Source organism: Bufo gargarizans, chromosome 4, assembly GCF_014858855.1.
Source record: "Bufo gargarizans isolate SCDJY-AF-19 chromosome 4, ASM1485885v1, whole genome shotgun sequence".
Lineage (NCBI taxonomy): Eukaryota > Metazoa > Chordata > Amphibia > Anura > Bufonidae > Bufo > Bufo gargarizans.
In genome coordinates, this window is record NC_058083.1 from 286,133,133 (window position 1) to 286,150,149 (window position 17,017).

Below are 17,017 nucleotides of genomic sequence, written 5' to 3' on the forward strand. Positions count from 1 at the left end.
TGCAACCTCATCCTTCAAGGCATCCGAGAGACCATGAGAGAAAGCAGCGACCAGAGCCTCATTATTCCAGCCCACCTCTGCTGCCAGGGTACGAAACTCAATGGCGTATTCAGCTACGGATCGTGAACCCTGTCTGATGGACATAAGGAGCTTCGCAGCAGAGGCAGCACGAGCCGGCACATCGAATACCTTCCGAAGAGAAGCAACAAAACTGGAAAACTCGGCAACCACCGGATTGTTGTTCTCCCATAAAGGGCTGGCCCAGGCCAAGGCCTTGTCCGAGAGCAGCGAGATCAAGAAGCCCACCTTTGATCTCTCAGTAGGAAAGGCATGTGGCAGCAACTCGAAATAAATGCCCACCTGGTTAAGGAAACCTCGGCACTGAGTTGGCTCTCCCCCAAAGCGCTGTGGAAGGGGGGCAGAACCGGTCATGCCCCGAAACACCGCAGGCGCAGCAACAGGTGTCGGGGTAGACTCTGGCGCAACAACCGGAGCGGCAGTAGGAGCGGGCCCAGGAGCGACAACCGACCCATCGGCAACGGAAGCTAAATGAGCCGTGCGTTCAAGCAGGGTTTGCAACGCCACAGCGAACCGACCCAACAGGTGATCCTGCTGATCAAGTCTGGCAACCAGCGTAGGTAGCGAGGATGGCCCTGTACCGTCAGAATTCATGGCTTGGTCCTAATGTCATGGAACCATGAACCAGACGTACAATAAGAGATAAGTGAAAATAAGATGGCTTTATTAAATCAAGCTGTAAGGCAAAAGTCCAAGCGGATGGCTAAACCGAAGCAGGGTCTTGCGAAGCCAGAGGTCAGGAACCAGAAGGGTAGTCAGACGAAGCCTGGATCAGGAACCAGCAGGGTAGTCAGACGAAGCCAGGATCAGGAACCAGCAGGGTAGTCAGACGAAGCCAGGATCAGGAACCAGCAGGGTAGTCAGACAAAGCCAGGATCAGGAACCAGAAGCAGCAGCAGTCTTAGAAGCATGTGAACACAGGAGGACCAAGCAGGGAACTGAAGCCACAGACCTCCTATATATATGAGCTAGGCATCCAGCTCCTCCCAGTGGGAAGGAGAAGCCGCAGGGTGGGAGGCTACAAGAAACCCAGAAACCAAGATGGCCGCCAGCACATGTCAAACGAAGGAGAACAGCAAGAAGGTAAGACCATGACAGACACTCATATTCAATCATCTGGTAGCAACCTTGCTGCTGTATGAGCAGGTAATATTTGAATGTATCCGTACATAATTATCTGTACATTATTTTTACTGGTGGGCCCTAGGCACCCCAGTCTGACACTGTGTCCTTTAAGGGGTTTGTGGGTTCTTTAAAACTGATAACCAATCCTTAACATAGATCAGTTAGGGTCTAAGTTGCAGCAATCACTTGAATGGGGCAAAGTGTAACACCAGAAACAGCTTTCACACATAGGTTTTTGCTGGTGTTTTGCTGCAATTTTGTGTCTTTAGAGGCATTATTCCACAACTGTGCTTTTTGTACTTTTATTTGCAGTGGAAATGTCAGCTTCAGATATTAGCTGAAGTTCTATGGGAAATATGAAACGCAAGTGTTTTGTTTTGTTTTTTGGTACTGGTGTTTTTGTTTACTAGATGATCTTTTTTGTCTTTCTGGTTTGCTTTCAAAATGCAGCATGCTGTAGCTCTTGGTGTTTTTTTTTCAGGCATTTTCACATCGCCTTCTCTATAGGGAAAAGGCCATGAAGATAACACTAGGGGGCAAAGACACAAAAATGACAGCACATATGCTTATTCCGGCATCTTTACAGTGCCAAAAAATAAACGCCAGTGCAAATTCATGTGTGTAAGGCCCCCTAAAAGTATTAAGCTGTGCTGTATGGAGCATTGTCAATGGAGGGGACACAATGCTGGTCCGAGTATCATAGCACTTTCAAACAGCTAATAGAATGGAGGTGGGATGCCATCATCTCGTGAAATCCTCTTTAATGAAGCTGAATACTTTTTATGGTAAACTTAGAGTTACTACTGACTGAGAACAAATGAAGATGGATTACAGTCTTTATTCCAGGAACAACACTGTTGTCCTATATGAAAGTGGTCACAGCCCTCTCAGGCATTCCAGGACCATTCTGCTATTTCTTGGTTGTTTCTTTAGTGGTAAAATCTGACATAAAGTTTGTGAGTGACCCGAATGTACTGAGTTTAAGCGTTGATCTTAACAGAGTGTGTGTGTGTGTGTATATATATATATATATATATATATATATATATACAGTGGATATAAAAAGTCTACACAGCCCTGTTAAAAGGTCAGGTTTATGTGATGTAAAAAAATGAGACAAAGATAAATAATTTCAGAACCATTTCAACCTTTAATGTGACCTATAAACTGTACAACTAAATTGAAAACCAAACTGAAATCTTTGAGGTAGTGGGAAGAAAATTATAAAAATAAAATAATATGGTTGCATAAGTTTGCACACCCTTAAACTAATACTTTGTTGAAGCACCTTTTGATTTTATTACAGCACTCAGTCTTTTTGGGTATGAGTCTATCAGCATGACACACTTTGCAAAAACACTCCAAATCTGTCAGATTGTGAGGGCATCTCCTGCGCACAAAGACACAGTGGTTGGAACCAAAGATCTCAAATTTGGACTCATCAGACCAAAGCACAGATTTCCACTGGTCTAATGTCCATTCCTTGTGTTCTTTAGCCAAAACAAGTCTCTTCTGCTTGTTGCCTGTCCTTAGCAGTGGTTTCCTAGCAGATATTCTACCATAAAGGCCTGATTCACACAGTCTCCTCTTAACAGTTGTTCTAGAGATGTGTCTGCTGCTAGAACTCTGTGTGGCATTGACCTGGTCTCTAATCTGAGCTGCTGTTAACCTGCGATTTCTGAGGCTGGTGACTCGGATGAACATATCCTCCGCAGCAGAGGTGACTCTTGGTCTTCCTTTCCTGGGACTACCTCTTGAAGCCCATCAAGAGAATGCCAAGAGTGTGCAAAGCAGTAATCAAAGCAAAAGGTGGCTACTTTGAAGAACCTAGAATATGACATATTTTCTATTGTTTCACACTTTTTTGTTATGTATATAATTCCACATGTGTTATTTAATAGTTTTGATGTCTTCAGTGTGAATCTACAATTTTCATAGTCATGAAAATAAAGAAAACTCTTTGAATTAGAGACTTTTGGTCTGTACTGTATGTATATATATATTTTTATCAAAGATCCCCCTTTTAAAAGCATAGTCGACTTAACTGTTTAAAATGGTGAAAAAATGTATATTGGGGAAAACTTGTCTCCCCATTTGCCAGTTTTCTGATGTAGAAAGGTTGCACATTTTTTGCACAAGTGCAAATGATGGCTGGATCTAGGCATAGATTTAATTCTATGAAAATATAAAATCTATCTTTATTTAAGGAATAAAATGATACAGTTGTACATAATTATTTATTGCGATATTGTATAATTGTATTCCTTAAATAAAGATTGATTTTATAATTTCGCATACATTAAGGGGATTGACCTGGTGCCTTATGGGGACTGTTTTTGTAGGTTTCATATAGATTTAATTCTAGATGCATGGACTGATGAGATACGTGTCTATTCATAAATTAAGCCCTTCCACTGGTGGCATAGGGGATATGAAGAAACCGCTGTTCTTGATAAATCTCTCCCATTACAAGCTGAGACATAAGCCAAGATCAGGCAGATTATAGGTTATAGATACGTTCGACATATATATGGCAGGGGCAATTGCCAGTGGGATATATATATATATATATATATATATATAGTATATATATATATATATATATATATATATATATGTTGTGACACAGTGATGGGTTGTGTCTGGCAAGGCAGGTATTTTCCTCCCAGCATGTGTGGCTGGGCTGGTTTCCAGCCAGATGAGGTCAAATACCGGACCGTAGTTTAAGTGCCGGTCTGGGTTTTAGCAGCACCTGGCTGTCCTTAAATAGGCAGCTGAGCTCTGCAGAGATGTCTCTGTTTTTGGGATCTAAAGGCTTTGTGCCATGCTGGAGGACTGAGAGCCACATGCTGGGGAAACAGGCCCCCTAAAGCCTGCTGTGGACTACTGGAGGCAGAACTGCCAGCAAGGTGACTTGTGTTATATGAACTTTCCATTGTGTGTGAATTAACACCAAGACTGCAAAGTTACATGCTGTTTTGTGCAATTGCCTCAAGTGTGAATAAACACTGATGTTTTGCGTTAAGAACTTGTATTTTGCCTCTGTACTGCGCCCGCTTACCCTATCTACCAGAGCAAAACCCCACAATATGCACTTCAAATGTAATGGCGAGGAGTTCCCTTTTAATATTCTCTGTTTTTATTGCTTATCAATATAGAAACAATAAAAAAACGTTTAAATATGTGTTTACATTGCACCATAAAACATTTATTGCTACACACACATTTATGCAGCTGTGAAACAAGACTGCTATAACTCTATGTATACTGAACGCTTATTTTAAGCGCAATATGTCTTTTAATGACCATATTGCAGAAAATCTCAGCTGCAATAATGTGGAAACTGCTCTGCAGGCTACAATATGTTCCATTGTGTATGAATGCAGAGCGGTTTTCACTTCATCAATAATTTAGAGTAAGGACTTAGTAAAGCAGCAGTAAATTATTTGCACTGTCTCTTTATTGTAACTACACTGAATGTTATAGTAAAACACCATCTATTGTTGAGAGGATGAATGCAGCAATCCTGAATATGTTATCAAAAAAAACACAGGGATGATCTGATCTGTTCTCAGGCATTTATTTTAATCAGACCATTGAAGGATTCCATCTCGGGTGAAACAGACCAGGCATTGGGAATACAAACCCCTTAGGTTATTATGTACTATGGCTTAGACCATTAAACATATTATGCTTGACAGAAATAATTATTTATCGGCTTCAAATAAATTAAAAATTCTTTATATTTACAAATAAATAAATGATGTATTGTTTGTACAGATATACAACTATAGTAGATGTATATACTGTGTGTATATATATATATATACATACATATATTGTGGGGTTTCGCTCTGGTAGATAGGGTAAGAGGCAAAGACAAGTTCTTAACGCAAAACTTCAGTGTTTTATTCACACTTGAGGAAAATGCACAAAACAATGCGTTACTTTGCAGTCTTGGTGTTTACTTCACACACAATAGAAAGTATATCTTGGTGTTAGTTCACACAAATTGGAAAGTTCATATAAGACAAGTAACCTTGATGTCAGTTCTGCCTCCAACAGATATCCTGCTGATGAGCCCAGCTGCCTATTTAAGGACAGCCAGGTGCTGCCAAGAGGGGAGTGGCCAGTTACAAGGCAGAATTTTCTCCCCAACAAATAATAATGGAGAGACTCGAGTGCCCACTTGATAGCCAGGCACTCTCTTTCCACTATACTATACCTGGTCTCGGCTAGGGTGAGCTTACGGCTGAGGAAGACAATGGGATGCTCCTCCACGTTGATTTCCTCAGACTGTACAGCACCTAGGCCTTCTTCGGAGGCATCGGTCTGTACTATAAATTCCTTTTTAAATTCGTGCGTCACGAAAACTGGGGACCCGCACAGGACTGACTTCAAAACGGAGAAAGCCCCTTCCACCTGATCATCCCAGCAAACATCACCGACCTGCGTCCTTTCAAGAGCCCTGTCAATGGCGTGGCCACCTTAGTAAGTGGGGGACAAACCTCATGTACTTGCCTAGTAGTGACAGGTCGGGGCCAATTCCGTATTGCCTCTATTTTGTTCACTTGGGCTTTGATGACTCCACGCTCAATGACATACCCCAGGTATTTAGTCTCCTCTAACCCTATCGCACATTTTTTGGGGTTAGCGGTTAGTCCAGCCTTCCGAAGGGAGTCCACTACTGCCTGCACTTTGTGTACGTGCCTTTCCCAGTCGGTACTGTGGATGACAATATGGTCCAGGTAAGCCGAAGCGTACCGACGATGTGGACGAAGCACAATGTCCATAAGTCGTTGAAAAGTGGCAGGGGCGCCATGCAGACCAAAGGGTAACACCTTATATTGGTACAGCCCCTCTGGTGTGATGAAGGCAGTTTTCTCTTTGGCAGCCTCCGTCAAGGGTATCTGCCAGTACCCTTTGGTGAGGTCCAAAACAGAAAAATACCGGGCTTGTCCTAATCTCTCCATAAGCTCTGTGGTATCCTCCCATGAAATACATTCTTGTTTAGTGTTTTATGTATCGTAGATTCGCTAACAGGGATGTTGGCATATGCCAGAGACTTTTGTAAGTCTGTAGTTGACACTCTAGAATTCTTCTTCACCTCATTGAGCAGTCTGCGCTGTGCTCTTGCAGTCATCTTTACAGGACGGCCACTACTAGGGAGAGTAGCAGCAGAGCAGAACTTTCTCTATATATAGACAATTTGTGTTACCGTGGATGAATATCAAGGGTTTTGGAGATACTTTTATAACCCTTTCCAGCTTTATGCAAGTCAGCAATTCTTAATTGTAGGTCTTCTGAGAGCTCTTTTGTGCGAGGCATCATTCACATCAGCAATGCTTCTTGTGAAAAGCAAACCTAGAACTGGTGTGTGTTTTTTATATGGGAGGGCAGCTGTAACCAACACCTCCAATCTCATCTCATTGATTGGACTCCAGTTGGCTGACACCCCACTCCAATTATCTCTTGGAGATGTCATTAGTCTAGGGGTTTGCATACTTTTTCCACCTACACTCTGAATGTTTACTTGGTGTGTTCAATAAAAACACGGTAACATTTAATTATTTGTGTGTTATTAGTTTAAGCAGACTGTGATTGTCTATTGTTGTGACTAAGATGAAGATCAGATCACATTTTATGACCAATTTGTGCAGAAATCCATATCATTCCAAAGGGTTCACATACTTTTTCTTGTAACTGTGTATATACATATATATATATATATATATATATGGTAAAGTATATACTAGTAATTTGTGTCATATAAAGTATATATAGTATATGGTCTATCTATCTATATATATATATATATATATATATATATACACACACAGTATATGTAAAAATGTATTCAAATATATATAGCATAATATAACATTAGTTACAAAATCAGTAAAGATGTTATATAATCCATGCAAAATAATTTTTTCAAAAACTAGGAAAAAAGAAAATTTAGACAGAAAAGAATGGCAGCACCAGATTATAAATATATCATAGCAGAACAAACATGAATAATAAGCAATCTGATCATGATTTCAAGACCAGCACAGCACAAAATATACCCCAACTCGGGCTAAATGTTTGTGGTGTACTATTGGCATATACTCTAAGAAAAGGTTCCAACATATCTGCTGATGAGCCGATAGATTTTATGCAGACATATGGCAAAAGTGTCCTTTTGGAATACAGTATATTTGACTGGAATATGTTATCATCCTGCAGCCCAACTGAAATAAAATGACAGTCAACCACACTTTTAATATATCTGTTAAAAAAAACCAAAAAAACTTTATACTAGGGATGTTTTTTTTTTTAACCTGAATACGAGCATATGCTATGCATGCATGGCATGTGGTTCTGGACTTTATACCTGCTTCACTGTATTCTATGGCATATAAATCTCCACCCACACCAACTCCAAACATCACGATAGCTACCATTTAATCCAAAAGTTTTAATGGTGATTTGTGGAGTACACGACAAATAGTTGTCCTGTAGACAGATTCTCCCACCTGAGCTGTGGATCTCTGCAGCTACTCGAGAGTGACCATAGGCCTCTTGGCTGCTCTCCTTGCCTTGGCTGTCAGTTTAGGTGAATGGCCATGTCTTGGTAGGTTTGCAGTTGTGCCATACTCCTTCCATTTTTGGATGATGAATTGAACAGTTTAGAGCTTGAGATACTTTTTTATAACTTAATCCTGCTTTACACTTCTCCATAACTTCATCTCTCACATTTCTGGTGTGTTCCTTGGTTTTCATGATGCTGTTTGATCACTAATATTCTCAAAAAAAAAACAACAACTCTGAGGCCTTCACAGAACAACTGTAGTTATACTGAGAATAAATCACACACAGGTAGACTCTATTTACTAAATAGGTGTCTTCTGAAGGCAATTGGTCACACTGGATTTAATTTAGGGGTGTCAGAGTACAGGGGGCTGAATATGAATGCATGTCACACTTTTTACATTTTTTTGAAAACAATGTATAATTTTATTTTCAATTCACACATACCTGCTACTTTATGTACACACATAAAATCCCAATAAAATACATGTAAGTTTGTGGGTGTAATGTAAAAAAATGTGGAAAAGTTCAAGAGGTATAAATACTTTTTGAAGGCACTATACCAGGGGTGGCCAACCTTACAGACACAAAGAGCCAAAAAAAAAAAAACGTATGACTGCCAGGAGCCACAAGCTATACATTTACACAAATATGCGTGTACATGACAGTATTACTGCAACTGAGTTTTCAAACATTTTATGGAATGTTTGGCCCATAATAGAACAGTCCTATCCTATTTTTCGGGGACAAGGAAATTTTTATTTTTTAAATTGCTCTTTTTTTTCTGTTACGGCGTTCACCACATAGTAGATTTTTTTTATATTTTAATAGTTTGGACTTTTTCGGGAAAGGGGGTGATTTTAACTTTTAATATTTTGTTGTTTTGTTTTAAGTTTTTTTTATATTTTTTATTAATAACTATAGGGCAACAGGGAGCTCACCATGGCAGCCAAGGCTACAGTAGCGTCCTGGCTGCCATGGTAACCAACCTGGATGTCATGGCTCAGATCGGAAGCTGCGGCTCAGATCGGAAGCTGCCAAAGTGATAGATGATGGGGTTAATGTGAGGCACAGGTCCAACTGTTTCTAATGATAACCCCCATGTGCCTCATAATAACCCTATCAAGTCTCCATATCCTTGCATAATGGGCAACATGGGGTTAATGCGTGAGCTACAAACATGAACAGTCACTTGCTATTGTCACATTCAATCCATGTGCCTCATATTACTAAGTGGCCTGTATTCTGTAACTCACATTAACCCCATGTTGCCCATTATGTGAGATGGTACTTTGGGGGTCACTTACTATTAATGTGAGTCACATGGGGTCCAGTCCAAAAGCATGTGCCCAGCCTGACATTAAAAATAAATGACCCCCCATCATGTTTAAAACATGGCAGTGGCAAGATTGGGGTTAATGAGTCACATTAACCCCAATCTTGCTGGCTGCCTGATACATGTTTTTTGCCTGCCTTTATTTTTAGGCAGGCTAATAACTCTTGCACTGTGTGGGTGTGGGATACCTTCTATGCTGGCTGCTCAGGTAGGTGGAGGACAAAACATTTGGTTATGGTCTCCTGACCCAGAGAGATGACTGCTCATGTGCATGGCTCTTTTGATAGAAGCTTAGAGATTTATATAGACAGCTGAGCCAGATTAGACTTCCAAAAGGAGAGCTGCATGTATACATGGCCAGCTCTTCACCTTTTCTTGGCTAGATAGGATGACCGAATGACTATGAAGGTGTTAGAGGCTTCTTAGGACCTCATGTTGGTTACACCTGCAGGCCACATCCTTTGTAACTAAACAGAGGCCCATACATATTTCAGTAACTGCTTAGCAAAAACAGAATGTAAAATGATTTATTAGAAAATATGAAAGACTCCCAAATAAATTTATGCAATGGGAGTTAATACCAGACTTACCATATACCTTTTCTATACAACTGTTCTGGGTGACAGATTAATATTTGATGAATTCTTTCAGTAGAAACCTACACTCTGATATCTTCGATGATGTGCCTTATAATTACTTATACTTGATTGTATATTTCATTCTTCATTATAACAGGGGGTGTTAGTGCTCCCAAGGAAATGAGCACCCTATTTCTGCACAATGGATTATTACCGCTGAGCTGGACACGCTGTGTATTTTATCTCGGAGCAGAGCACACAACTACCTGCTGCTTCTTGAATGAATCACACACCTCCTTCCATCTACACTTCTTATTTTCAATTCATCTTCTCTCTTTGGTTCATGAGGATTTTTCTTAAATGAGTTGGCGACATGCCAGAAAGTCACAATTTAATGCAGAGCAAAATGGAATATACATAATTATATGCAAGCCATATGGGCTGTAGACAGCTCAGCTGTGAGCTTCAGGAGACAGGATAAAAATGAAAGAGAGAGAGGGGCAGAGCAGTGATATCAGATGAGAGCAGAGGAGAGTGCAAATGTCAGAGAAATGAACATTTTAATGAGCATGTTTTTGACACTCCTCCTCTCACCTTTTTCTTCTTCTACAGTCTACAAGAGAAAGCAAAGTAGGGGCAAAAATCAAAAATCCCATCAGCCATCATGTCTAATGGCCCTACTTAATGCTACAATTTAAATTGCAGCTTTTTTAATTAACAATTTAAATCAAAGCAGCCTCCACTGTGTCATACATAATCCTCCAGACATATCTTATGTCTGCATTTATAATGAGACTCTATTGTTGACAGTTATGCACCTCTTCATAATCTGCGAGTTTAGAAGACTTATAGGAAACCATCATTCACTGTTGCAGACTCCCAATGGCTAAAAACTGGGCTTTTTTTTCCTGACAATTGCTGTACAACTTATTACCTTATGTACAAAACACAATCAGTAGGATTTTTTGGGGGGTAAGACTATGTTCCCATCTCCACAAAAATATTCTGGTAGAAGAATAGACTACCGGAGTTATCGCCGTTGACTAAAGCGTGATCCAGTGGCTTTCTGGCATAAATGTTGGCTTTCTGACAGATAAATACTGCTGCATGTAGCGGAAAGCCAATGAATCCCATTATTATCAATGGGGATCCGGTTGTCTGGCTATTCTGGATAGAGTAATTCCTGTAGTCTGTTCCTCTGCTAGAACAGACCACTTATTACTTTAGCAGAGATGTAAATGTAGCCTTAAAAACTAGAGAAATTATTCTCGTAAATACCGCAACCAATGGGTTTCAATAAGGCGAATATACAGTAAGTGACAGATTTGTTGCAGAAATTTATGTACCAATATATAACAACTACTAAAGGTGCATTTTCACTGCCCAGTTGTCGGGCAGATTATCAGGAATGAATGCTCCTATGAACCGAATAACTGTATTGGGCATAGCTGGACACCACCAGATCCACATCAACTCTAATGGGATCCACCAGGGATCCACTCACTCCCAATAATCTGCCTGTGTAAAGGTGCCTCAGATCATTTGATGAACGAGCATGCATTTATTGGATGAAATAATCTTTGGTGGAGACACCTTGACCATGCTTTCTGAGCAGCAAATCATGTTGTTTAAACAGTGATCTGCTGCCCACAAACAATGAATTTGTATAAGGATGAGCGATGTCAGTAGGCATCGCTCATCCTCATACAATGGAGGTGATTGATGCATGTAAATGTAGCTCTTCACCTGCACTGACGAGCAGGCAATTGCCGAGAAGGAATGGTTCCTTCACTATATACAGTGTATATAAAAAGTCTACACACCCTTGTTAGGTTTCTGTGATGTAAAAAAAATGAGACAAAGCTAAATAATTTCAGAACTTTTTCCACCTTTAATGTGAACTATAAACTGTACAACTCAATTGAAAATCAAACTGAAATATTTTAGGTGGAGGGAAGAAATAAGTGTGCACACCCTCTTATAACTGGAGATGTAGCTGTGCTCAGAATTAAGCAATCACATTCAAAATCATGTTAAATAGGAGTCAGCATACACCGGCCATCATTTAAAGTGCCTCTGATTAACCCCAAATAAAGTTCAGCTGCTCTAGTTGGTCTTTCCTGAAATTTTCTTAGTCGCATCCCACAGCAAACGCCATGGTCCACAGAGAGCTTCCAAAGCATCAGAGGGATCTCATTATTAAAGGGTATTAGTCTGGAGAAGGGTACAAAAGAATTTCCAAGGCATTAGATATACCATGGAACACAGTGAAGTCATCATCAAGTGGAGAAAATATGGCACGACAGTGACTTTACCAAGAACTGGACGTCCCTCCAAAATTGAGGAAAAGACGAGAAGAAAACTGGTCTGGGAGGCTACCAAGAGGCCTACAGCAACATTAAAGGAGCTTCAGGAATATCTGGCAAGTACTGGCTGTGTGCTACATGTGACAACAATCTCCCGTATTCTTCATATGTCTTGGTTATGGGGTAGAATGGCAAGACGAAAGGAAAAACATCCAAGCCAGGCTACATTTTGCAGAAACACATATGAAGTCTCTCAAAAGCATGTGGGAAAATGTGTTATGGTCAGATGAAACCAAGGTTTAACTTTTTGGCCATAATTCCAAAAGATATGTTTGGCACAAAAACAACACTGCACATCACCAAAAGAACACCATACCCACAGCGAAGCATAGTGGTGGCAGCATCATGCTTTGGGGCTGTTTTTCTTCAGCTGGAACTGGGGCCTTAGTTAAACTAGAGGGAATTATGAACAGTTCCAAATACCAGTCAATATTGGCACAAACCCTTCAGGCTTCTGCTAGAAGGATGAACATGAAGAGGAACTTCATCTTTCAGCATGACAACGACCAAAAGCATACATCCAAATCAACAAAAAAATGGCTTCACCAGGAGAAGATTAAAGTTTTGGAATGGCACAGCCAGAGCCCAGACCTGAATCCGATTGAATATCTGTGGGGTGATCTGAAGAGATCTGTGCACAGGAGATGCCCACGCAATCTGACAGATTTGGAGAGTTTTTGCAAAGAGCGGTGCCAAGTCAAAATGTGCCATGCTGATAGACTCATACCCAAAAAGACTGAGTGCTGTAATAAAGTCAAAAGGTGCTTCAACAAAGTATTTCGTTTAAGGGTGTGCACACCTATGCAACCATATTATTTTATTTTAATATTTTTTATTCCCTCTACCTAAAAGATTTCAGTTTGTTTTTCAATTGAGTTGTACAGTTTATAGGTCACATTAAAGGTGGAAAAAGTTCTGAAATGATTTATCTTTGTCTCATTTTTTTACATCACAGAAACCTATCATTTTCACAGGGATGTGTAGACTTTTTATATCCACTGTATATGTCTGCTAGTTGGCATAGTGGAAATGCACCTTAATAAGATACACTATAACTGACTGGAACACCAGCGGTGTAAAACAATAATGTGCCATTCAACACAGGGTTATAAGTATTTGTTATAAGTATTTGAACCCTTCATTCAGTACTCAGTCGTAGCACCTTTGGCAATGATTACAGCCTCCAGTCTTCTTGGGTATGATGCCACAATGTTTGCACACCAATGGATTTAGGGATTTTCTGCCATTATTCTCTGCAGATCCTATTATGATCTGACTGGATGGATGGGGACCGTTGGTGAACAGCCATTTTCAGGTGTGTCCATAGATATTTGTTTGGGTTCAAGTCAGGGTTCTGACTGGGCCATTTAAGGTCATTCACAGTTATCCATAAGCCACTCCCGTGTTTTCTTGACTGTGTGCTTAGTGTAAATGTCTTTTTGGAAGGTGAACCTTTGGCCCAGTCTAAGGTCCTATTTAAAAAGAAAACAGAATATATTAATATACCACAGTTACTATGCATATATACATGAGGTACTAATATAATATATTTTCATCAAATATCTGTGCCCATCCACCACGGTAAGGTGACCTCAAACTATTTTCTATAATACTTATCTCTATGCCATATGGGCACCTAAATTCAATGAGCACAGAACCCATATATATGGTCTGTCTGCTACAATTGTTAACAAGTCAAGGCCTGCTGGCCCAGAGAGGTAACTCGCTCTATGCCAGCAGACCTTCAATAAGTTGGGAAATTAGACTCCGTTATATATCACACTAAATAAAAACAGCCTATGGGAAGGATAGGTCAGTAATAGCACAACCAACATGGAGGTTGTTACACCTCCAAGTGTATACTACATAAACGAAGAACAGAAACAGAAATAATCATCACATCCTGCAAGATAAAGTAAATATGAAGATGCATGTGGCCATATTTAAAAAGGAAAACAGAATATATGAGGACTCTATAAACGTAAAGTATATGATCTATATATAAACTAATACCACATTTACTATACATATACATAAACATGAGGTGCTTAGAAAATATATTTGATCAAAAATATCTTTGCTAATCCACTTGTTACATGTACATGCACTTGTGTAGTTACTTTATCTTGCAGGATGTACTGATTAATTCTGTTTCTGTTCTTTTTTTTTCCATTCTAAGGTCCAGAGCACTCTGGATTGGGTTTCATTAAGAATATCCCTGTATGTTACTCCATTCAGATTTCTTTTAACTTTGACCAGTCTCCCTGCCCAGGCCACTGAAAAACATCCTTACAGAATCATGCTACCACCACCATGGCACATGCAGTGCCTGGTTTCCTCCAGATATGACGCTTAGAACTGAGGCTAAAAAGTTCAATCTTGGTCTCATTACACCAGAGAATCTTTTTTCTCACAGTCTGAGAGTCCTTTAGATGCTGTTTTGCAAACTCCAAACATGGTTTTGTGTCTTTTACTGAGAAGTGACATCTTTCTGACCACAGATCACCGCTGAATCCCTATTGATTTTAATGTGATCCATAATGTCCTGGCCTCTTTCCAGCATAAATTCTGTGTTTCGGCAGACAAATACCACTGCATACAGTGGTTTTTGTCTGGCCAACAGTCAACACTTATACCAAATAAGGCTACCATAATTTCTAACAGAGATGTGAACACAGCCTTACTAATTCAAAGGTTGCATCTAATATGAAATTGGTTGTGTAGGAAAATTAAGAATCTAGAACAATTTCAGGCAGTCTTCTGATTTAGACTGTTGAATGGCCACAGCCATCATATGATATATACTGTGCCACATATACAGAAACAGCGGAAGAAGAACCAGACCAGATCCACAAAGGACAGAGATGGAAAGAGGGGTGTGTGTTTTATTTTAGGCTATTGATAGGCTTATCCAGGATTTTTAAATGTCTCGGACAACCCTTTTAAGAAACTGATTTTGGTTAGTGATCCATCTTATTACATTTTGGATGGAAATATCCTCTTATAGAGTGGTGTCAAACATAACTGTTTGTGACAGTTGTAGTTTATCAGCCAAAACCACAAGTGGGTTGGATGGGAACAAGATTTATAAAGGAAGGACTTCTCCTTCCTGCTGCATCCATTTCTGGCTTTGGCTCAAAAACTGCCAAAAAACAATATGTGATACCACGTTCAAACATCCTGGATTTTACTTCAGATTCTGCACTGAATATTACACAGCAAACTACTGTTCAATAAAAATCATTAGGGCTTTAAAAACCCCATCTACTGATTGCAGAAAAAAATGGATTTTGAAATCCATAAATGTTCTAAGATCACAGGTAAGTCATTTTCAGTGGCATCATTGGTGAGGCCATCTTCAAGTTTACACATCTTTTTCATTTTTGCTCTATGATTGATTATGATGATTATTAAATGTGCCCTAGAGTAGAGGGATCCATTCATCACAATCTAATATGGTAGAATTAAACTAAACTTCTCATCATAAGAGCTTTTAAACTTTCACGTAGATGAGCTGTATGAGATTGTCCGTACTACCATGTTTATTCTGTTCTGCTAACATCAGTCTAATCACCACTTGTGCATGATCCACCTAATGTGTTATATATTTATTTGACAATTTAGATGTATTATTTTGAATATTTTCTTTTTAAACGTTGCCATTTGTTTGTCATGAATGTAGGTATTTTGTTTCAAGTCCCTAAATAGGCCATTATATTTTCCCTCAGGCTAGAGATGAAGATGGACATGGTGAAAATTTTCCACAGCAACACTATGCTAAGGAAACTCCGAGACTTGCCTTCAAGAATAACTGCGAACTACTTGTAAGAATAATATTACCAATAATCATTTTTTAAACAAGTCGAGATTGTTACTTTAGCAAAGTGTAAATGCTTCAGTTTTATCAAATGAGCAATATATAGAAGATCAGGCTTAGTTTGTCATTTAAAGGGGATCTACAAGTTGTTTAAAAATGTCCCCAATGCCACTAAATGTAATAAAATGAAACTATACTCACCAGTTACTCCACTGCTGTTTCCAGCGTTGCAGTTTTGGTTCTCCCTGCCATTGTTTGTTTACAAGGTTGCAACGGTGATGTGCTGTTTACCCCATGTGACCACTGCAGCCAATGACTGGCCTAAGCAGTGTCATGTTGTATATTGGGGAGGCCAGTCATTGGCTGCAACAGTTGAGCAATCGTGTAAACAGATCTCGGTGGGGAGGACTGGAGCTGCGGCACTGCATACAGCAGTGGAGTAACTGGTTAGTATAGCTTCATTTTTTATTACATTTTGGGGATGTTTTAAGACCGCTCTGACCATCCCATTAACATTCTGTCATATCATGCAGGTTACAGAAACTTAGCAGAAATGTTTGTAAATCTAATGTATTAACTTTCATCTATTAAGTAAATGCCAAATGAATGCCTTTATCTGTACATTTTACAATCAATGCTATATAGGAGCATATTTAGAGAAAGATATTTACTCATAGGAGGTTTGATATGCTCTTCATGAGTTGCTACTCATTGGTAGTGAAAACCTAGCATTTGTCATATCTTGACATATCATTGGTATAGAATCTAATAAAGCTCCATTCCTCCACACACTTGTTAAAGGGAACCTGTCATCAACTTTATGCTGCCCATACTAAATGTAGAGACATGTGAGTTGATTTCAGCGGTCTGTCGCTTTGAAAATTAAAATAAAAGTGGTTGTCGAGAACCAACATCACAATCACTGCAGACTGGGCCTGGAAAAGAAAATGGTTATTCATGAATTCCTGCTCTCCCTGCCCACCTGCTGATGGCTGACAGGCTTCTACCTAGTTTTCTCCCTTTCTCTCTAGGAGAGAACTGCCAATCATCAGCAGATGGGTGAGAGAGCAGGAGATTATAATAACCAGGACTCTTCTCAAGTAGATTTGACTCTTTTCAAGGCCTGAGCTGCAATGATTATGAT

The 17,017-nt window shown here is 39.7% G+C and overlaps 1 protein-coding gene across 2 annotated transcripts in view; it reads left to right on the forward strand.

Annotated features, from left to right (window-relative positions):
- The window catches only part of LOC122936090 (sine oculis binding protein homolog), a 203,746-nt gene that overhangs the window by 137,153 nt on the left and 49,576 nt on the right, over positions 1–17,017 (forward strand). For both annotated transcript variants that reach the window (XM_044292103.1, XM_044292104.1), the window contains one exon: positions 15,785–15,880. In XM_044292103.1, coding sequence (XP_044148038.1) covers positions 15,785–15,880 — 96 coding nt within the window. The remainder of the gene's footprint in view (positions 1–15,784; positions 15,881–17,017) is intronic.